General features: G+C 32.3%; 3 protein-coding genes across 3 annotated transcripts; 2 read left to right on the forward strand and 1 right to left on the reverse strand.

Moving 5' to 3' along the window:
* Window positions 1–902: 902 nt before the first annotated feature.
* Window positions 903–9,020, reverse strand: LOC149963353 (ATP-binding cassette sub-family C member 3-like). Its single transcript, XM_090166379.1, has 3 exons — window positions 8,672–9,020; window positions 5,052–5,251; window positions 903–1,044 (listed from the first exon to the last, which is right to left on the reverse strand). The coding sequence occupies exons 1-3, from the start codon at window positions 8,918–8,920 to the stop codon at window positions 903–905; spliced, it is 591 nt and encodes a 196-aa protein (XP_090022505.1). The 5' UTR covers window positions 8,921–9,020.
* Window positions 9,021–16,221: 7,201 nt separating this feature from the next.
* On the forward strand, window positions 16,222–18,782 carry LOC149963354 (uncharacterized). Its single transcript, XM_090180466.1, has 3 exons — window positions 16,222–16,257; window positions 16,340–18,478; window positions 18,701–18,782. The coding sequence occupies exon 2, from the start codon at window positions 16,380–16,382 to the stop codon at window positions 18,468–18,470; it is 2,091 nt and encodes a 696-aa protein (XP_090036592.1). The 5' UTR covers window positions 16,222–16,257; window positions 16,340–16,379; the 3' UTR covers window positions 18,471–18,478; window positions 18,701–18,782.
* Window positions 18,783–18,900: 118 nt separating this feature from the next.
* On the forward strand, window positions 18,901–20,747 carry LOC149963355 (uncharacterized). Its single transcript, XM_090180467.1, has 7 exons — window positions 18,901–19,133; window positions 19,201–19,383; window positions 19,454–19,549; window positions 19,613–19,891; window positions 19,959–20,203; window positions 20,267–20,423; window positions 20,484–20,747. The coding sequence occupies exons 1-7, from the start codon at window positions 18,923–18,925 to the stop codon at window positions 20,663–20,665; spliced, it is 1,353 nt and encodes a 450-aa protein (XP_090036593.1). The 5' UTR covers window positions 18,901–18,922; the 3' UTR covers window positions 20,666–20,747.
* The last annotated feature ends 1,744 nt before the right edge of the window (window positions 20,748–22,491 follow it).

Genomic DNA, 22,491 nt, shown 5'->3' on the forward strand with positions numbered 1-22,491 from the left:
GGCATCGTCACAACCAAAAAGCGATTACTTGATGGAGACTGGTCCAACAAATATATGGCAATTTACAAAATGTTAAAATATCCAGCAAGTTTCAGGAAATCTTGGCCTTGTCAAAAATATTTTACACAATTCAAGCAAATAATAAATGTCGAACATCCTATCCTGTTCTGCCCAAATATTACATTGAAAATATTGCTTAAAATAAAAATCATTTTTCATATTTCTTAACTTACTATAATTATTTTTCACGTGAAGAGCAATGTATCTGTAATTGGTATGTCTGAACCAGACTTGGAATTAGCGGGAGTCTTGGGGCCAATGGCTCTTAATAAAAATCAGTGGGCTCTTAAAATAAATCATTCGAACGGGGGTTGCGGGCCACCGGGGCTCTCAATTTAATTTAAAAATATTTATTAAACATTTTACGGAAATTTCTGGAACATGATTTATACGCCGTTTTTGAAACTGTTATCCTACCCTATACGAGAGCGGGATCTAGCGTTACAAATTATTATGTGTGATATTATAATTTACTTGCTTGGTTTAGTTAATAAATGTTATGTAAGTAACGTAAATAATTTTTATTTTCCTATTTTCCCTACCTAATTTTAATTTTCCCCCCAATCCCCCCCCCCCCCCCCCCCCCCGCTTGGGCCAGTGGCTCTCAATAAAAAAAACTTAAGATCACTATTTCCAAGTCTGGTCTGAACTAAAGATTTTTTGCGTAGGTGTTATAGGGTCCATTCAAAAACCATTTTACGATGGTAAGCTCGAGTAAAGTCCTTAAATTTATTTTATTTACTTAGGCATTTTCTATGTGGGCCATGTTCATAAAAGTTATCAATGCTTTTCCATTTATTTAATTAAATAAATTTTCTGGAATGGTTTTACTTAGGTGATAATTAAATAACACAAACCGTGTTCACGTTGGTTAAAATATATCCAACTATTCCAGGTGAGAGGAATTCTTTTGACAGTATGGCGAATAGAGAAGAAATGCATAACAGCACAGTTAGTATCAAATTTACTAGGAAGGACATCCATCTGAAAATAAATTTATTGTAGTTTTGGACTCGTTATTAGACAGATTTTTCCAGTTCTCAGATATCTGAATTGGATACTTGTGGAAAAGTCAAGGTAGATTTTTTTGTACGATCGACTTAACCATTATCGAGATATAATTAAAATTAAAGGGGGGTTAAATTAACGTCAGCCCAAATAATTTCGTTATTCAACTAGGATGCCATATCATAGCCACTACATGTCAATGCGAAGAAATACGACAGATACCATTTTGATTCCGAAAATATAGTTAATGAGAAAATTAATAGAGAAAGTGGGGGCTAATTTAACAGTAACCCCCTCCTATTAATTCATAATTTTAATTAACCTTAATACAAAGAGACGTCAATGCGAATTAACGCGACACTATATATAACGAATGCGACAAATTAGGTTATGAGATAATAGACAAACGAAAAAAGGGGGGCTAATTTAATGGCAGCCCCCGAAATATAAAAAAATAAGTTATGAAAAAAAATTAAATTGCGTCGTTAACGTGGACCAATGCGAAGCCATTTTTCCAAATGCGACATCAATAAAAATAGTTCTTCGTAACCAGATTGGAATGTGACCAGTAATAGATAAAATTAAATGGGGGCTAATTTAATGGAACCACCCAAATTTTAAATAAATAATTTGTAAAAAAAATAAATTACGTCGTTAACGCTGACCAATGAGACAATCATTTCTTCAAATTCGACATCAATAGAAATAGTTCTTCCTAACCAGATTGTTATGTGACTAATAATAGATAAAAAAAGAGGGATAGTTTAATGGCAGCCCACAAAATATAATAAAGAAGTAAAAAAATTGCATTACGTCCTTAACGCCAACCAATGCGATAATCATTTTTCCAAATGCGACATCAATAGAAATAGTTCTTCCTAACCAGATTGGAATATGACCAATAATGGATAAAAAAGGGGGCTAGTTTAATGGCAGCCCCCAAAATATAATAAAAAAGTTTAAAAAAATAATTTGCAAGTTTAACTCTAATTAACGCGACAATCGCTTTTTCAAATGCGACATCAATAGAAAGAGTATTTCCTAATCAGATTTTTTTATCAGATTTAGATAAAAAACCAATCTAAGGAGACGGCAATCAAATTAATGCAACACTATTTTACACGAATTCAACAAATTAGGTAAAGTAAAAAGCTAATTTATTGGTAGCCTCAGAATATTAAAAATTGAAAACAAATTTATGTTTTTAACAGGGACCAATGCGACAACACCTTTATTAATTGCGACTACTAAATGCACTCTATTTGTGTTTTAGAAGCGATAGTTTCATTCAAGAAAACTGATAGTACCGACTGCGTATGATGACGAATCATCTCTATTCGAAAGCGACATCTGGGTGACTTCTTGCGACATCATTTTAATGAATGTGACCTTATTTTAAGTGAATGCGACATCATTATAAGTGAATGCGACATCAATATAAAAATGTAACATCAATATAAATGAATGTAACATCAATATAAATAAATGCGACATCAATATAAATGATTGCGACATCAATATAAATGAATGCGACCTCATTTTAAATGAATGCGACATTAATATAAATAAATGGGACCTAATTTTAAATAAATGCGACCTTATTTTAAATTAATGCGACATCATTTTATTTGGACACCATAAAATGAATGTAACATTAATATAAATGAATGCGACATCAATATAAATGAATGCGACATTAATATCAATGAATGTGACATCAATATAAATGAATGCGACCTCATTTTAAATGAATGCGACAACATTTAAATAAATATATTACTTTAAATGAATGCGGTATTATCGTTTAAATTGATGTTGCATTCGTTTATATAGATGTCGCATTTATTTATATTGATATCGCATTAATTTATATTGATGTCGCATTCATTTTATGGTTTCGCATAAAAATTGTCGTATTAATTTAAAATAGGGTCGCAATCATTTAAAATTAGGTCGAATTCATTTATATTGATGTCGCAATCATTTATATTGATGTTACATTTTTATATTGAGCTTGCATTCACTTAAAATGATGTCGCATTCACTTAAAATAAGGTCACATTCTTTAAACTGATGTCGCAAGCAGTCACCCAGGTGTTGCTTTCGAATAGAGATGATTCGTAATCATACGCAATCGGTACTATCATTTTTCTTGAATAAAACTATCGCTTCTAAAACACAAATGGAGTGCATTTAGTAGTTAGTTTCACAGGTATTAAATATTGTCGCAATTATTAAAGGTGTTGTCGCATTGTTCCGCGTTAAAAACATAATTTAATTTTTTTTTTCATTTTTAACATTCTGAGGCTACAAATAAATTAGCTTTTTACTTTACCTAATTTGTTGAATTGGTGTAAAATAGGGGTGCATTAATTGATTGCCTTCTCCCGTCTCCTTAGACTGTTTTTTTTTTCTAAATCTGATAAAAAAATTCTGGTTAGGAAATACTCTTTCTATTGATGTCGCATTTGAAAAAACGATTGTCGCGTTAATTAGCGTTAAACTCACAAATTATTTTTTTAAACTTTTTTATTATATTTTGGGGGCTGCCAATAAATTAGCCCCCTTTTTTATCTATTATTGGTCACATAACAATCTGGTGAGGAAGAACTATTTCTATTGATGTCGCTTTTGAAGAAATGATTGTCGCATTGGTCCGCGTTAACGACGTAATTTATTTTTTATTACAAATTATATATATATAAAATTTGGGTTCTGCTATTAAATTAGCCCCCATTACGGTTAACGGTAATAGTTAGTGTAGGGAGCTGTTGGCTCAATCTCGTGGCATGCAGGGCTTGCCACCACCCTCCTACGCATTGTAACCCGGCCACCTGAATTAAGGGCTTCAAAAGTCGCATGACGACTTAGGCCTAAGGTGGTGCCTTGGGTATTAGCTTAGCTGATTATTATTATTATTATTATATTATCTATTACGGGTCACATTCCTATCTGTTTACGAAGATCTATTTTTATTGATGTCGCATTTGGAAAAATGATTGTCGCATTGGTCCGCGTTAACGACTTAATTATTTATATAACTTTTTTTTATATTTCGGGGGGGGCTGCCATTAAATTAGCCCCCTTTTTTCATTTGTCTATTATCTCATAAACTAATTTGTCGCATTCGTTAAAAATAGTTTCGCATTAATTCGCATTGACGTCTCTTTATATTAAGGTTAATTAAAATCATGAAATAATATGGGGGGGGGTTACTCTTAAGTTAGCCCCCCCCCCACTTTCTCTATTAATTTTCTCATAAATAATTTTTCCGCAATCAAAATTATATCTGTCGTATTTCTTCGCATTGACATGTAGTGCCTATGATATTGTGTCCTGGTTGAATAACGAAATTATGGGGGCTGAAGTTAATTTAGCCCCCTTTTAATTTTAATTATATCTCGATAATGGTTAAGTCGCATCTCTTTATCTTGCTGTCGCATTTTGTCGCATTGTGGGTGCCTAAAATTGATAGAGAAATTTTCTGGGAAATCAAAAAAGGGGGGCCAACTTAATCGACCCGTTGAGTTAGTGTAGATATGACTATCAATAATAAATATTTTCGGAACCAGTTACAACAGAAATTGAAACCCAAAGTCTTTAAACTAGCATGAGCGACTTCGATGGGCATTACGCAAAAAACGAAATTTCAATAATATACCACTAAATATTCAAATTATTCAAAGCACTAACACTTGTCAGTAGGGTTGCAGTGTAGAACCGAAGAAAGCAGAATTGAACCGAAATTCCTGGTTCGGTTCAGTTGCGGTTCCAATAAATTGCTACATGTATCTTGAAGAACCGTAACTTGAACCGAACCAAACTGAACCAGACCGCGGCAACCCTAGCACCAAGAATATTTTTATTAATGAAACCGTAAAGAGGTGTAAAGTTATATATAATTATAGAAATAAAATAAATACAAGCAATTGTACACTAGACGTGATAACACTGTTTAATTGAAATATATGAAAGTTTCTAACCTCACACTCACTACCCAGGAATAAAATTTAGCTTCGTTGTCATCAATAAGTGAAAATGCTTTTTCTGTGAATATGTCTGTAGCTTTCAGAGATCTGATGACGCTGGCACCGGCCAAAGTATCAGAAAAATGGGTGAACAGAGGAGAGTTTGAGTTGACGAATAAGTTCTTCAACTGTCGATGAGCTTTCGAGTAATACACCTAAAAGCGTTAAGTTTCCCAAAAGATTAGTTTAACAACCAAATATATTTTAAGATAAGAATACTTTTGACAAGTTTCATATAAAACCCAATTAATTTGTCTTTGCAATATCGAATTTATATTCTTAAAAATTCAAAGATTCATCAATAATAAAAAGCTAGGATAATACCCTAGGCCCAAGTCATCTAGCGACTTTTAATATCTTGATCCCCGGTTGCCGGGAGGGTGGGAGAAACACCTAAAAATTAGCCTTGTGTAACTTTTAGATAATTTTGCTTTTTGAAATGTATAGTCGATAGAAATTTTATCCCAAATATAATTTAGTTGAAATATATTCTTTATACGTGATGTTTAACCGCATAAAAATCATCTAGAATAGCACCAAAATAGCCATTTTTGTTTCATGCTTTCAATTAAAAAAACTATATGGTTTTAGTTCAGTCGACGATATCGAATTGTAAAACTTGGTTTTCGTTTAACAACACGGGCTGCGTGAGCTCGAGTTTTAAGTCGTAACTTCCCTTGGTTTGGACTTAACTAAAATATTTTAATTTCCTTTATCCCTTTGGAAATTTTACGTATTCTTCAGTTCAATGACGAAGTTCTGGCCATATGCTATACTAATTCTTGTGTTTCGTAACCGAAGGGTAAATGATCTTTGGAGAGGGTCAGAAAACGAATTAGACTCAATTATCTCTTAAAATCTTTTCAGAGGAGGCCCATCAAGCTGGTTTCAAAAACCGAGTTTATTTTACACATATATCTCATAAGATAAAATTACCTTTGGTTAACTTTTCTAGGCCTTGTTTAAAAAGTACAAATCTAAAGAAAAATATTCTGACTATATGTATGTATAAAATTGGGGTTTAAAAGAAATTAAATCAGTTATTTGGCCATTCGATTTAAAGGTTTGTCATCCTTAATATCAATCGTATACATGTATAAGAGTTTATTTAAGAAGTCCACAATAAAACATTTTGAATTAAAAAATAATTGTAATTGACCAAATAATAAAAATATTTTCAAATTATTTTCCTAGCTAACTCCGAAACGGAACAATAATCCTAATTTCATAATCTAAAAACCAATGATACTTGACAAAAGACAACCGTAGGCTTTTCTCGCCGATTTGATTTAAACTTAAGGATTTAGTAGACCTTAATATGTAATCCCCTGCATTTGAGTAACTTGGAACTTTTATATTAAATTCAGTAAACTGGTTACAGTTTATTAAATCAGTTAGAGCGAAAAAGTGCGGTAAATTAAATTAATTTGGGTTAACGTCGGATAGTTAGGGTAACTGGAAAATAATTAAAATTCGGTTAACTTAAGACAATTTCTAGTAAATAAAGGAAATTTCGAAACTAAGTCGAGTAGACTGGGAAAGGATAAATAATTAGGAACATGCTAATTTATTTGGTAATATTGGAAAAGTGAAAACAATAATCCGGTTCTTTTACTCGTAAATTTAACACGATTTTACTTAACACCACTTGAAACCATTTTGATAATCGGAGGATTTACAAAAAAATTAATTAATTAAAATTAAAAACTTAAATAGCTTTTAGGGATACCGTAATCTCGATTTTATACTCCACTGATCAGTTTAAAGTAACTCATAAAATTTAAACAAAGGGGAGCAAGACCTTGTGCCTCCATTTTCTCGAGGATGATTAACGTTTCCCAGTCTCAGGAGGAAGTCTCAAAACAGCTATGGTGTGTTTCCTGTTTAAAACTAAAGGCCGTTCCAGTGAAAAACAGTTTAGGTTTTAAACGTTTTAGTAAATAGATCCCAATTCACCGGATAAAAATATTCAAAGAAGTCAACCTTATTTCCTTTTACTTACTCTTACTTAAAATTACTAAAATTAAATAAATTTGCCCAAATAAAACAATTCATTTCTAACAAATATATTGCATTAGCCTAATTTAAATCCATTTTCCTATTAACCTTAATAAACTAGAAACGATTTCAAATTAATGACATTTTAATTTAAACTTAACCTTATTAAACACACGTTAACTAAATTTACCCAACTTCTTCACCAACGCAAAACATAACACTAACTAGATTACTGAAATTTCAAATTCGCAGCTACTGAAATGAATTGCACTAACCTATAATACATTTGAAGTAATGAAATTTGCTTACCTATAACTAATATCGCTTTTTCTACAAACCTTAATTTTCTCGAATTTATTTCAATTGATTCTTATTTATTTTAAATCGTTCGTATTTCCTCAAATTAAGATTAATTCCTTTGCACCCATGCAACATTTTTTAACATATTATAAGGTATTTTAATCGGGTATAATCCATGTATTCATATTTGCCTGAATCTAGTTGGTTTCGTTATTCTGAACTCTGGCCATTTTAGTCGCCAAAATTTTCAATTTTGTCAGAAATACCTAAGTTTACCTAAGCTTACTTGATCCTAAAGCATTTTACACGCATTTACCTTAATTAATTCGTTCCAAATAGAACGAAACCGGTCTACCGTTGGAATTTCTGGCTATTTTATTTAGTTTTTATGTAGTTTATTACTCGAAGATCTATTTGATCCGAGATTCGCGTTTTTTGTTTGCTCAAAGACCTATTGGTACGAGTTATTAGTGAGTTTTTTAATTTCTTCAAATTTGTTTAGGATTTAGCTATATTATCCCTTTTAATTATCGACTAATCTACTATTTCGCGTATTTTATCATCCTTCTCACAGTCCATAGGTGGTTTCTTCTAACTTAATTTATTGTTTGCGTTTGGCAATTAACATTAAAGAAACGTTATCAAAAATTCAGTCTTTGGTCAGGAGATGTCGTTACGTTGTTCAAACTGTCCTTTTACTTACTCAGAAGTAACACTGATGTTGATTCTACGTGAGTTCTTTCCCAAGAGCCTTTGAGCAAAACTAGGTAGACATCCTATATTACAGTCAAAATCAACTATTATTAATATTAACCGTGAATTTAGTAAACGCAACCTGATTATAAACAGAGATGTGGTTTAAAATTTTTACTATTATACGGAGTGGTTAGCACTTTTGCCTCGCCTAGTTTGTGGCACTGGGTGAAAACTCGGAACCACTTCAACTGCGTTGAGTTTGCAAGTTCTCTCCCTACTGGTTTAATAGGTTTTCCCCCGAGCTCTTCGGTTTCCCCTTCCATAAAAACTTGTTGAGGTTAAAGGTAATAGTGAGTGCAGGGAGCTGTTGGCTCACGTGGCGTGAATGGCTTGCCACCACCCTCCCACGCATTGTATCCCCTGAATTTATGGCTTTAAAAGTCAAATGGCGACTTAAGCCTAATGTGGTGGCTTGGGTATTAGCCTAGCTGATTATTTTTAATATTACTGATACTTTTTTTAATATGGTGAAGGTTACGGGTCAAATGAATTGTACTACTTAGAATAAAATTGGTTCTTACTTTAATAAATATGAATGGCACTAAGCAAAACCCTATTGCCAACGCAAAGAATGGAATTTCAACTATTACAGCTATTAATAAAGATACCGTCTGATATGCAAATGTGAAACTCATCAGCAAAGAAAAGTTCATTCCTTGATCGGTTTCCTGGATGTCAGTTGTAAAGCGATTGAGTATACGTCCAACTGGAGTTGTGTCAAAGAAGGCTAACGGTGATTTCAAAACCGACTCTAGTAGTTTTTGATTCATTTTAACCGCGGCGTTTAGTATAAAAAACAGTAAAAAGATTCCAGATACTAGGGAAATACTAATATGCGCCAGATTAATTGCTCCGAATATTGAGAGTCTTTCAATTTTTGACATAGTGGCATTGCTCTGATCCGCAAATGATGACTGAATATCTGAAGTCCAAAGAACCAACCAGTAATTTGAAACCACAGATAAAGCATAAGCGCCAGAAAAGCCAAATAAAATGGCCAAACAGCTCTTTAAACCAATAAGGTTGACATATTGCCTTCCAACTGAAACAATTCCCTGGAAAACAAATGGAAAAAATAAATAGTTTATCCTTAAAACGTTGAGATAACGTCGATATTTTCGTGTTTTTAACAAAGGACACATTTGGCATATTTGATGAAAATAAAAAACAGTTCTGCACAGTTCAAAACTTTACTTACTACGTACGTTTTCACAGATCACGCGTGTGAGACCAAACGTTCTAAGATTTGTTAATTACGATTTAACTTTGCAATGGTGGTCTTACTTTCATCTAATTTCTGAATATGCAAAATCTTCTACATATTAATTTATCTTATAATATAATATACTTTTAAATGTTGTTAAACATTAATATTAATACAAAATGCAAGTAAAGGAAAGGTTGAATTATCTTAGAAACTAATTTTAAACTGTAAGAGATTCCATAACAAATAAATGACATTTTCAAATATCCACTTAGATTTTGTTACCGTTGAGACCAAAACACAAAGTAAATTTTGCCTCAATATCACTACGTAAGGTTAATTTGCAAAGCAACCAGCTTGGTTCCTCAAACATCAATCGTTTTCATTATGCAAGATGTGCATACGCTAGTTTCAACGCTTAAGTCAAAACTCCAAAATCAATAATAGATATTCTTGCATAACGTCGAACTTATTTCACGCCAAATCTTGTGTTAGTATACTATAAGTTTCACTGCGGATATCGATTTTAATATCATTGAGAGTTAACTTGATATCACTACTTGATATTTCAAAACGTAATTTTCGATTGAAATGGAGTGACATTTCTAAAAATCATAGACAAGTGCCCCCAGAAAGCGTTTCTTAATTTATGTTTAAGCCAAAAAGTTTATGTGAATTCCTTTGGCTCCATTATCACGCTCACTAATAGCAAATAAAAAACGACAACATCTTTCATTGCTACTTACGAGCATGGAAATATTTCCAACTAGAATTTAGCGTGCATGCCAATAGTCAGTTATAGAAATTAAATTAGCAGTGAATTAATAATTTCCTGCTGCCTAACATGATTTCCCGTGAAATTAACAAAAAAAAAACACTTTTTCTTCACCGCTTTTAGTGACGTTCCTATGACTTTACGACCACTTATCACTCGTAAAGGCATAACTTGATAATATTTTCTTTGGTAGCCATTTTAAACTCTTGCGTTTTCTTTCCCACAACTCTTATTCCGAAATTAAAAAAAAATGCTTATAAAATATTAAACTGCCAAATTATTTTGTTAACTAGCTGCTTTGGAATAAACTGCCATTTAATTTTTTTTAAATCTAGCTTACCTACTGCTTATATCATGTATTTTTTTAATTCATAGCCGTTCTTTTATCTTTGCAGAAGTGAAAGATAGACGAAATAATCTGCACAATAAGCAGACTATCAAGTTTATGGTTTTAAAAGAGGCTAAACGATTAGCTTCCAGCAAATAAACAGGGTGTTGCGAATTTGGTGGTAGGACAGAGCGTCCACGGGTTCTACGCGTTATTTTAAGACGAAAATGTTCTGTGGCGTTTTTTCGATTTAGACCACCGTTTCGAAGTTAAGAAACGATGGATGTATAAATATCTATTTATATAAGTCTAAAAGTTTGTCCTTTTATTTATTTATTTATTTATTTATTTGTATCTCATGTTCCTAAAAACTCAAGAACGGTTAGCTCTAGAGCTTTGAAATTTTAACTCAATGTTCAGGGCCTGATTTCCAACTAAACACGCCTAATTCCAAATACCTGAAATGGTAATTAATCTAATGAAATTTAACTCATAATTCAATTAAATTTTATTTTATTCGACTTTGGACTTCCACCCCTTTGCTCCCCTTATCTCCTCTTTTGAGTTCCTTGCGCCCATCCCGACCTTTAAACTTTTTTAACGGTTCCCAGGTAGCAAACACACGTGCTGATTTGGTTGATATTCCGTAAATTTAGTTGATAACACGTGTTTGCAATAACTAACACGTGATTACCACGTTGACTTCGAGTATTCTAAAACACGAAAACCAATTCGTGTAGTTCTATACGTTGCGGACACGTGATTATAAAGTGTAAGAACACACGTACCACTTGTGGTGTATCTCAACACGTTGCGACCACTTGATTATTAAGTGAACAACACACGACATCTATTTAGTGTTCCTTTACACGTGGTTTGTAGGTGTTCATTGGGTGAACAACACACGACACCTATTTAGTGTTATCTTACGCGTCCGTTGCACGTGTTTATTTAAACTGAATTAACACAAAGTTTATTATTTTTGAACAGCGACTATAAAATCAATCGCACAAAATTTAGTGATTTAAATTAATTTAAAAATATTGGGATTTTATATGCGCGCTCCATTTGAAATAATGTACTTATTTCAGCGTTGTCACGCGTCCAATAATTATAGAAAAAAATCTATAATTCGACACTAAAGTTTCGGTGTCTTAAAATTTTTACGGTTTTTGTTTTCGATTTTTCGATATTTATGACTTATAATTGGATATATCTTACTTAAAGCGTTTACCGTCCACGAATAACCCGACTCGCAGCCACCAAAATAATGCGAATATAGGTCTAGAAACTCGGACCACATAGGCCACCGACTTCATTATTTCTCGAGTATTTCTCATTTTTTACCATTTTAGTGTGTGTTTTTTTTTCAATGTGCCCTAGACATATTCGACTGGAATTTAGCCTTTGGGTTTATAATTTGATTTTGGCTATCTGGCAACCCTGACTTTTCTAGTAACTTCCGAACCTCGTGGTCCGTAGTCTAGATTATCTTTGTCCGTGGAAGGGTTAATATTTATCTCTTATTGTTTTGCCATTTTAGAATATCTTCTTTTTCATTCTCTTTGTTTAACTTTTATTAGTAAATTATTGTGACTATTTTCTTATTCGTAAAGTTAAAAAAATACATTTCCTTTAAAGGTAAGTTTGCACTAAAATATTTATGCATTTATTAGCATTTACATCATTTTCGTACTTTTAGGCCTTTTCTTGGAAAGGATTGCTTTGACCTTTGTTGCTTGTGGTTACACTTGATAGGTAAATTTTTAAAATATTTATTTTTATTTAATTTTTGATGTCTTGAGTATTTCTGAAAATTATTGAAATAGCTAATATTTCATGCCAGTTTGTCGGGTTTACCTTAGAATTGTTATAGAAATATAAATCATTTTTCCCACATTAAGTTAATTTAATTTCAATTACATACAAAATTGGGTCTTTCTTATGCGGCACTATCAGTTATTCATGTTTTTTGGGAACAATAGTGGCTCCTTATGTCAGAACTGATATAGTCGAGTAAATATAAATAATTTTTTCCACAGTTTAAGTTAATTTCAATATCAATTACATATAAAATTGGGTCTTTCTTATGCTGCACTTTCAGTTATTCATGTTTTTTTGGGAACAATAGTGGCTCCTTATGTAAGAACTGATGTAGTCGAGTAAATATAAATCATTTTTCCCACATTTTAAGTTAATTTCAATTCAATTACATATAAAATTGGGTCTTTCTTATGCGGCACTATCAGTTATTCATGTTTTTTGGGAACATAGTGGCTCCTTATGTCAGAACTGATGTAGTCGAGTAAATATAAATCATTTTTCCCATAGTGTAAGTTAATTTCAATATCAATTACATATAAAATTGGGTCTTTCTTATGCTGCACTTTCAGTTATTCATGTTTTTTTGGGAACAATAGTGGCTCCTTATGTCAGAACTGATGTAGTCGAGTAAATATAAATCATTTTTCCCACATTTTAAGTTAATTTCAATTCAATTACATATAAAATTGGGTCTTTCTTATGCTGCACTTTCAGTTATTCATGTTTTTTTGGGAACAATAGTGGCTCCTTATGTAAGAACTGATGTAGTCGAGTAAATATAAATCATTTTTCCCACATTTTAAGTTAATTTCAATTCAATTACATATAAAATTGGGTCTTTCTTATGCGGCACTATCAGTTATTCATGTTTTTTGGGAACATAGTGGCTCCTTATGTCAGAACTGATGTAGTCGAGTAAATATAAATCATTTTTCCCACATTTTAAGTTAATTTAATTTCAATTACATATAAAATTGGGTCTTTCTTATGCTGCACTTTCAGTTATTCATGTTTTTTTGGGAACAATAGTGGCTCCTTATGTAAGAACTGATGTAGTCGAGTAAATATAAATCATTTTTCCCACATTTTAAGTTAATTTCAATTCAATTACATATAAAATTGGGTCTTTCTTATGCGGCACTATCAGTTATTCATGTTTTTTGGGAACATAGTGGCTCCTTATGTCAGAACTGATGTAGTCGAGTAAATATAAATCATTTTTCCCATAGTGTAAGTTAATTTCAATATCAATTACATATAAAATTGGGTCTTTCTTATGCTGCACTTTCAGTTATTCATGTTTTTTTGGGAACAATAGTGGCTCCTTATGTCAGAACTGATGTAGTCGAGTAAATATAAATCATTTTTCCCACATTTTAAGTTAATTTCAATTCAATTACATATAAAATTGGGTCTTTCTTATGCTGCACTTTCAGTTATTCATGTTTTTTTGGGAACAATAGTGGCTCCTTATGTAAGAACTGATGTAGTCGAGTAAATATAAATCATTTTTCCCACATTTTAAGTTAATTTCAATTCAATTACATATAAAATTGGGTCTTTCTTATGCGGCACTATCAGTTATTCATGTTTTTTGGGAACAATAGTGGCTCCTTATGTCAGAACTGATATAGTCGAGTAAATATAAATAATTTTTTCCACAGTTTAAGTTAATTTCAATATCAATTACATATAAAATTGGGTCTTTCTTATGCTGCACTTTCAGTTATTCATGTTTTTTTGGGAACAATAGTGGCTCCTTATGTAAGAACTGATGTAGTCGAGTAAATATAAATCATTTTTCCCACATTTTAAGTTAATTTCAATTCAATTACATATAAAATTGGGTCTTTCTTATGCGGCACTATCAGTTATTCATGTTTTTTGGGAACATAGTGGCTCCTTATGTCAGAACTGATGTAGTCGAGTAAATATAAATCATTTTTCCCATAGTGTAAGTTAATTTCAATATCAATTACATATAAAATTGGGTCTTTCTTATGCTGCACTTTCAGTTATTCATGTTTTTTTGGGAACAATAGTGGCTCCTTATGTCAGAACTGATGTAGTCGAGTAAATATAAATCATTTTTCCCACATTTTAAGTTAATTTCAATTCAATTACATATAAAATTGGGTCTTTCTTATGCTGCACTTTCAGTTATTCATGTTTTTTTGGGAACAATAGTGGCTCCTTATGTAAGAACTGATGTAGTCGAGTAAATATAAATCATTTTTCCCACATTTTAAGTTAATTTAATTTCAATTACATATAAAATTGGGTCTTTCTTATGCTGCACTTTCAGTTATTCATGTTTTTTTGGGAACAATAGTGGCTCCTTATGTAAGAACTGATGTAGTCGAGTAAATATAAATCATTTTTCCCACATTTTAAGTTAATTTCAATTCAATTACATATAAAATTGGGTCTTTCTTATGCGGCACTATCAGTTATTCATGTTTTTTGGGAACATAGTGGCTCCTTATGTCAGAACTGATGTAGTCGAGTAAATATAAATCATTTTTCCCATAGTGTAAGTTAATTTCAATATCAATTACATATAAAATTGGGTCTTTCTTATGCTGCACTTTCAGTTATTCATGTTTTTTTGGGAACAATAGTGGCTCCTTATGTCAGAACTGATGTAGTCGAGTAAATATAAATCATTTTTCCCACATTTTAAGTTAATTTCAATTCAATTACATATAAAATTGGGTCTTTCTTATGCTGCACTTTCAGTTATTCATGTTTTTTGGGAACATAGTGGCTCCTTATGTCAGAACTGATGTAGTCGAGTAAATATAAATCATTTTTCCCACATTTTAAGTTAATTTAATTTCAATTACATATAAAATTGGGTCTTTCTTATGCTGCACTTTCAGTTATTCATGTTTTTTTGGGAACAATAGTGGCTCCTTATGTAAGAACTGATGTAGTCGAGTAAATATAAATCATTTTTCCCACATTTTAAGTTAATTTCAATTCAATTACATATAAAATTGGGTCTTTCTTATGCGGCACTATCAGTTATTCATGTTTTTTGGGAACATAGTGGCTCCTTATGTCAGAACTGATGTAGTCGAGTAAATATAAATCATTTTTCCCATAGTGTAAGTTAATTTCAATATCAATTACATATAAAATTGGGTCTTTCTTATGCTGCACTTTCAGTTATTCATGTTTTTTTGGGAACAATAGTGGCTCCTTATGTCAGAACTGATGTAGTCGAGTAAATATAAATCATTTTTCCCACATTTTAAGTTAATTTCAATTCAATTACATATAAAATTGGGTCTTTCTTATGCTGCACTTTCAGTTATTCATGTTTTTTTGGGAACAATAGTGGCTCCTTATGTAAGAACTGATGTAGTCGAGTAAATATAAATCATTTTTCCCACATTTTAAGTTAATTTCAATTCAATTACATATAAAATTGGGTCTTTCTTATGCGGCACTATCAGTTATTCATGTTTTTTGGGAACATAGTGGCTCCTTATGTCAGAACTGATGTAGTCGAGTAAATATAAATCATTTTTCCCATAGTGTAAGTTAATTTCAATATCAATTACATATAAAATTGGGTCTTTCTTATGCTGCACTTTCAGTTATTCATGTTTTATGGGAACAATAGTGGCTCCTTATGTAAGAACTGATGTAGTCGAGTAAATATAAATCATTTTTCCCACATTTTAAGTTAATTTCAATTCAATTACATATAAAATTGGGTCTTTCTTATGCGGCACTATCAGTTATTCATGTTTTTTGGGAACATAGTGGCTCCTTATGTCAGAACTGATGTAGTCGAGTAAATATAAATCATTTTTCCCACATTTTAAGTTAATTTAATTTCAATTACATATAAAATTGGGTCTTTCTTATGCGGCACTTTCAGTTATTCATGTTTTATGGGAACAATAGTGGCTCCTTATGTAAGAACTGATGTAGTCGAGTAAATATAAATCATTTTTCCCACAGTGTAAGTTAATTTCAATTCAAATACATCAAAAATTGGGTCTTTCTTATGCGGTACTTTATAGTAAATATTATGTACCAAATAGGTTTTGACTACTCTGTATTTTGGAGCCATCAGTTTTCGTTATGTATAAAATTTCAAAAAGAACGAAGAGAAGAAATATTTCTAATGCTGTTCAAGAACATTTACTTGATACACACAGAAATGTGGCTTATGATGAAAAGGAAGTTGCTGTTTTGAACTTTGAAAAAGATGTGGATAGACAATACATTGATCCAGATGATAATGATTTAATTAAAGATAGTCACTACATTGATCTCGTCGATAATGATTTAATTCAAGAAGATGGAGAAATTGAAACTTCTTCATTTACGGACTCAGCGAACAGTGGAGATGATGTTAAAGATAATTTTGAATATTTTTCTAATGGAAGTGAAAGTCAGTGGAGTTCTACCTCGTGTGGCGAAGCAGAAAATGATGAAAAGTTACAAAGCTATTTAAGAGAATGGGTCTTAACCTTCGGAATTAGTCACGCAGCTTTAAATGGGCTTTTGAAAATATTAAAGCCATTTCATAGTACACTTCCTTTGGATTCAAGGACTATTCTGGATATAAATAGTCAAAAAGCTCTTATTCTTGATAATCTTCAAAATGGGGTTTACTACCATATAGGTCTAGCAGAGGGTTTACAAAGAAAACTTAAATCAGGATTAGAAAACAATACGAAATCATTGACTCTTATCTTTAATATAGATGGGATACCAATTTTCAAAAGTTCAAATGGCCAGTTTTGGCCTATCTTATGCCGCTGTTTAGATACTAAAGATAAATATCCTTTCGTAGTAGGGTTGTTTTATGGCAATGGCAAGCCAAAGCCTTTAGAAAACTATTTAAATAAGTTCGTTTCTGAAATGCAGAAACTGTATACTGATGGACTAGTGTTCAACGAAGTTATGTTTAATTTAAATTCCGTTCTTTTTGTTTGCGACGCTCCTGCGAAGGCATATTTAAAATGCATTAAAAATCACAATGGATATCATGGTTGCGATTATTGCGAACAAAAAGGTTCATATATGGACAAAGTAATATTTAATGAAATGAACGCTGTTTTAAGAACAGATGAACGATTTAGAAACCAATCTCAAATACAACATCATAGTCCGGAAGGCAGATCTCCCTTATTACAGTTACCAATTGACATGATAGCAGCTTTTCCAATTGATTATATGCATTTAGTCTGTTTGGGATGCACTCGTCGGATATTAGTCAGCTTAATGAAACCGAAATCAAAAGTGAAACAGAAGTCAATTATTATTGAACAACTGTCAGCCAAGCTTTTAAAAGTCTCTAAGCATACTCCTGTTGAATTTTCACGGAAACCTCGAAGTTTATCAGAAATTGATCGATGGAAAGCCACGGAGTTTAGACAGTTCATATTGTACACAGGATTTTTTATATTTCGAGGCATATTACCAGATAACCTAGTGGACCATTTTCAGTTATTGCACACGGCAATTTACATACTCTGTGGACATAATCCAGAAACAGAGCAAATAAACTACTCAGAGGAACTTCTCCGATCATTTGTCTCTTATGCAAAAAACATATATGGTAAAGGAATATATGTTTATAATATCCATAACCTAATTCATTTGGCTGGACATGCACGAATTTATGGAAGTTTAGAAAACTTTTCAGCTTTTGCTTTTGAATCGTATCTTGGACAACTGAAAAAACTTGTCCGTAGCCCCACTAAACCTCTGCAACAAGTTGTTAATCGACTAACTGAAATAAACAAAATAGATTCAACTGCTGAACTAAATACTAATATAAATAATATGGTAGTAAAATATGAACACAATAATGGACCACAATTACCAAACTGTGAAGGAGCCCAATTTAAGAAACTAATATTTAAGGGTTTCACTTTCACAAGTCATATTGGAGATAACTGTTGTAGTTTCCAAGATGGAAAGATACTAGAGATACACAACATTATTAAGAAAAATACAATTATATATATAATTGGAAAATACTATAAAACCACCACAGATGCATACAAATATCCGTTTTCTTCTTCAAAATTGGGAATAAAAAAAGTGTCGAATCTATCATCGCTAAAATCATGGCCTGCTTCACAAATATTTAAAAAATGTTACTTTATGACTGACACCATAACTTCAGGGATTGCAGTTCCACTACTTCATATTAACTAAGAGTGGAGGTTAGTAAATCACTTGCTACTGCTAATGTGATAATAATTAAACGGAATTTTTTATTTGAGTAATTCACGATATCTGATAACTAAAGATTTAACTTCCCTTTAATTTGGAATTTTGCTTGCTATGCTTTCTTGTCTTTGATAATTTCTAAGATTTTGCTGTTGCTAATTAATTTGAAAGTTGTAAATTTTTAAGTTTTACCTAATTGCTTTTACTATTTTTAGGACTGGTTATTTAGAAAATGTTTATGGTTGTGGAGTTTGTTGAAAAAACGTCCAGTGGTGATATCGAAAATTTAACTTCCCTTTAATTTGGAATTTTGCTTGCTATGCTTTCTTGTCTTTGATAATTTTTAAAATTTTGCTGTTGCTAATTAATTTGAAAGTTGTAAATTTTGAAGTTTTACCTAATTGCTTTTACTATTTTTAGGACTGGTTATTTAGAAAATGTTTATGGTTGTGGAGTTTGTTGAAAAAACGTCCAGTGGTGATATCGAATGCGGTATTATCAACAAAAAATGGCTTGATGCAAGTCGAAAAAAGTGTTTCTGGCCTCCATATCGCTCTGCAGATAGACAAGTGAAAGCTATTCTCAATTCTGAAAGCCCGACTGATAAGTGGAACAAGTTTGGCGTTAGCAGAGTTTTTTATTCAACCGGTATGATATATCAATATGTTTTCGAATTGGAATTAAAATAAAATAATTTTTTAATGTTTTATACTAGATGATTATAAAACTGCCGAGAAAAAAGCCCAACAAAGCGAGACAATTTCTGATGTAGCTACGGACTGTGGAGATTCTGAAACGAATATTGGTATCTCAAATAAAAGGAAAAGGAAGAGTGGAGCTATTCACTCAATTTCTAAAGAAAAAAGCAATTTTTTCAATGTTAGCAGTGATGATGAAGGTACAATTTTTTTTAATTTATTTATAGTATATAGTTAATTGTATTTTTATTTGCTTTTACAATACATTAGCAAATCAACGACAGCAATTGAAAGATTTACATCTGCCAAGCATCGGAAGTTTTCCATCTAGCAATAACAACTCAACATTACCTCTTTCTGCCTCAAGTGTGTACACAATTTTTTTTAAATATATCAATTGAAATTTAATTTTGCTATTTCTTATTTCAGTGGAGTTTGAATCGACTATAAATCAATCAGTTACAGATTTAAATCTTCAGGCTGAAAATAGTAGTAATCTCAATGGTCATAAGGTCATTGGCAAACAGTCAAAAGGCACGCCATCAAAGATAGCTGTTTCAAAGAATCATCTAAATGGAGACGATGTTTGCCCCGCTAATAGTTCAGTTGAAATGAATTGCACTCAACAATCAACAATTTTCCCATCTCCAAAAGAGTCCCGTAACGTGACGACGGCCAGTTTTAGTGGATATAAATCTACAATCAACTGTAAGTAAAAGCTCTATCATGTTTATCGCATTATATAACCAAATTAAAATGAAAAAAAATATTTCAGGTGAACCAAGTCTTCTTGATATCGTTCGAAGCATACAATCCTTCCAAGAAAAACTTATGCGAGAAGTTCAAGAAATTAAAACTCAAACTATGGCAAATGCAAGAATGCTCAATAAGCTTGTAGTTGAAAATGATCCAAAACATTCTAAGCTGGACGTTGATAATCTTAATTTACCTGTAGATTGTCAGTCTTCCATGGATAACTTGGAAGAGTTTCTTATGGATAAGAAAAACCAAATTATATTGGTTAGTACCTTTAATTGAACTTTTCAAGTAAAGCAAATGTATATAAAATTATTGTTTTTGTAGATTTCATTTCTAGGAGGGTTAGGCGGAAAAAACTTAGGAGATGGCACAAGGAGAATTTTATCAACCATATTGAGTGACAAATTAGCCCAAAATTACAATTGGGCAGGACACGGAAAGATGTCGTTTAAGTCCTTAATGACGAAAGATATGATTATAAGCAAGTGCTTACACTCATTTGAATTTTAAAAACCATTCATTAAAACATAACATATTTAAGGTGCTGTAAGAGTAAACAACTGCTTCAGGAAAGCACAGGAATCGGAAATTGAAGAAATAATAAAAGAATGGTTAAAACATGCTTATACACGAATAACCAAAAAAGGAAAGGCCAAAGGAAAAACCAATAAAGAAAGCAGTACGGTTGACCATAACAAAGATAATTCAACTAGCAACATTTAAATGAGCAACTAATCACATAAATATAATTTGTATGTTTATTTTCAATACAAATTTGTTAAAACCGAATAAAATTTTCCAAACGAATTGAGATTTAGTTGTTTAATTGCTCCTATTTTATCAAAGTAGTTTCGAATACACGTAATTTTTGGGGGTTTGGTAAGTGTAGGAATGATGTTCGGATACGTGCTATATTGGTATTTATACACGTGTATATTTGGTGGTGTATCACGTGTATATTTGGTTTTGTATCACGTGTAATAGGGGTGGAATTAACGGGCATTTATTGTTTATACCTAGGTAAAAGAAACGTGGTTAGAGACGTTACTATTTTGTAGTTGAACACGTGTTTTCTTTGTTTTCAAACACGTGAAAGAAACGTGGTCAGGATGTGTGTGGAAACGTAATGCACGCGGCCAAAGTTTACGTGCCAAACACGTTAACTGTCTACGTTAATTGTTCGTCTTTTAAACTCGTTGTAAACACGTGTTTTTGCTACCTGGGTTTAGTGTGAAATTTGTAGAAAGTGAGTTAGTGTGAAAGAAAGGGACGTTTAGTTGGGATTTTTAAGTAGTTCAGGACTTTTTGCTACGCGTGGTGCGTTTTTGCTACAGCGTTTACCTTAAGGTACAAATCAGATCTAATTCATTAAAACTAAGACCACGGGCGAAGCCTGGTATTAAAGCTAGTTAAAAATAAAAATACTATATGCTTAAGCAAATAAACAAAATGATATTTTTGTCGACGAAAGTGAATTTCTGAGAATATAAAATGGATAGTTAATTTCCGATTAAACATTTCCCATTTAAATTATAAATACAATGTTTTCTTCCTTCATATATTGTCGTGAAATCGTGTAAAAATAATATATACAGTCAAAGGCTTAGTTTAGAAGAATCTTTTTACATTTGACGCATTTTAGCGAGATCTCACCGGGAGAACAATTCTCACGAAGAACTCTTCTCAAGATATGAATTCCTTGTCAGAATTTTGACGCACCCAATACCTTAACGTTAATGAGCCGCTTTGGCACGCGGTGGAATAAACAAATCGTTCTCGGCGAACGTATCGTTTTAAGGATGAAATTCACGCGCTCACTACAAAATCAATTTGTTGGGACGTGAACGAGCTATTTTTTCGTTATCATGGTGAATATCTGATAGGCCTAGAAACCTTCATGGAATTAGATTTGATAATTTAGCTAGGTTTAGTAAAGCCAATTTTCATTTGTTTTCGAAAATGTTACGTCATTATTACGGCAGTGTACACAAATAACGAATACACTGATATGTTGTTAGCGTTAGGTTTTAGCAAAGGAAACTACGAAGAGGCATCGCGACGATACGCCCAGATTTATCCAAACCGGCGTCATCCAGATTATCGAGTTAAAGTGAGAGTTCAACAAAGGTTACGCGAGACAGGAAGCGTTACTATCCTAAATGTGAACCGAGGACGACAACAATGAAGAACAGTAGTGGAGGAAGAACAGGTTTTGGATATGGTGGCTGATGAACGAGGGTAGAATACTCAACATTTCCCATACTGACGTTTGGCACACCCTTCACGATGACTCGCAGAATCCGTACCATTACCAAAGGGTTCAACATTTAGGAGCGGACGATTTCCCAAAAAGGCGCGTGTAGTGCGAATGGCTGCTGGAGCAACACCAGTAGGAAGAATCTTTTCATAGACGAATTCTGTGGTCTAGCGAGGCACAATTTACTAGGATAGGTATCCTGAACCTGCGCAACCTCCACCATTGGGCACATGTTATCAGAAACACGTTTTTCCGAAATGAGTGGAGAGTAAACGTTCGGGCCGGCATGGTT

This window comes from Leiobunum rupestre, chromosome 1 (assembly GCF_980474605.1).
Source record: "Leiobunum rupestre chromosome 1, qqLeiRupe1.1.hap1, whole genome shotgun sequence".
Lineage (NCBI taxonomy): Eukaryota > Metazoa > Arthropoda > Arachnida > Opiliones > Sclerosomatidae > Leiobunum > Leiobunum rupestre.

What these genes read in the sequence shown, in the direction of transcription:
- LOC149963353 (XM_090166379.1), bottom strand. Translation starts at nt 8,920, where the DNA reads ATGAATCAAAAACTACTAGAGTCGGTTTTGAAATCACCGTTAGCCTTC. An exon ending in TGCCATTCATATTTATTAAA is followed by an intron (nt 5,252 to 8,671) that starts GTAAGAACCAAT and finishes TAACGCTTTTAG; the next exon opens with GTGTATTACTCGAAAGCTCA. An exon ending in TCCTGGGTAGTGAGTGTGAG is followed by an intron (nt 1,045 to 5,051) that starts GTTAGAAACTTT and finishes ATTTATTTTCAG; the next exon opens with ATGGATGTCCTTCCTAGTAA.
- LOC149963354 (XM_090180466.1), top strand. Translation starts at nt 16,380, where the DNA reads ATGTATAAAATTTCAAAAAGAACGAAGAGAAGAAATATTTCTAATGCT.
- LOC149963355 (XM_090180467.1), top strand. Translation starts at nt 18,923, where the DNA reads ATGTTTATGGTTGTGGAGTTTGTTGAAAAAACGTCCAGTGGTGATATC. An exon ending in CAGAGTTTTTTATTCAACCG is followed by an intron (nt 19,134 to 19,200) that starts GTATGATATATC and finishes GTTTTATACTAG; the next exon opens with ATGATTATAAAACTGCCGAG. An exon ending in TGTTAGCAGTGATGATGAAG is followed by an intron (nt 19,384 to 19,453) that starts GTACAATTTTTT and finishes ACAATACATTAG; the next exon opens with CAAATCAACGACAGCAATTG.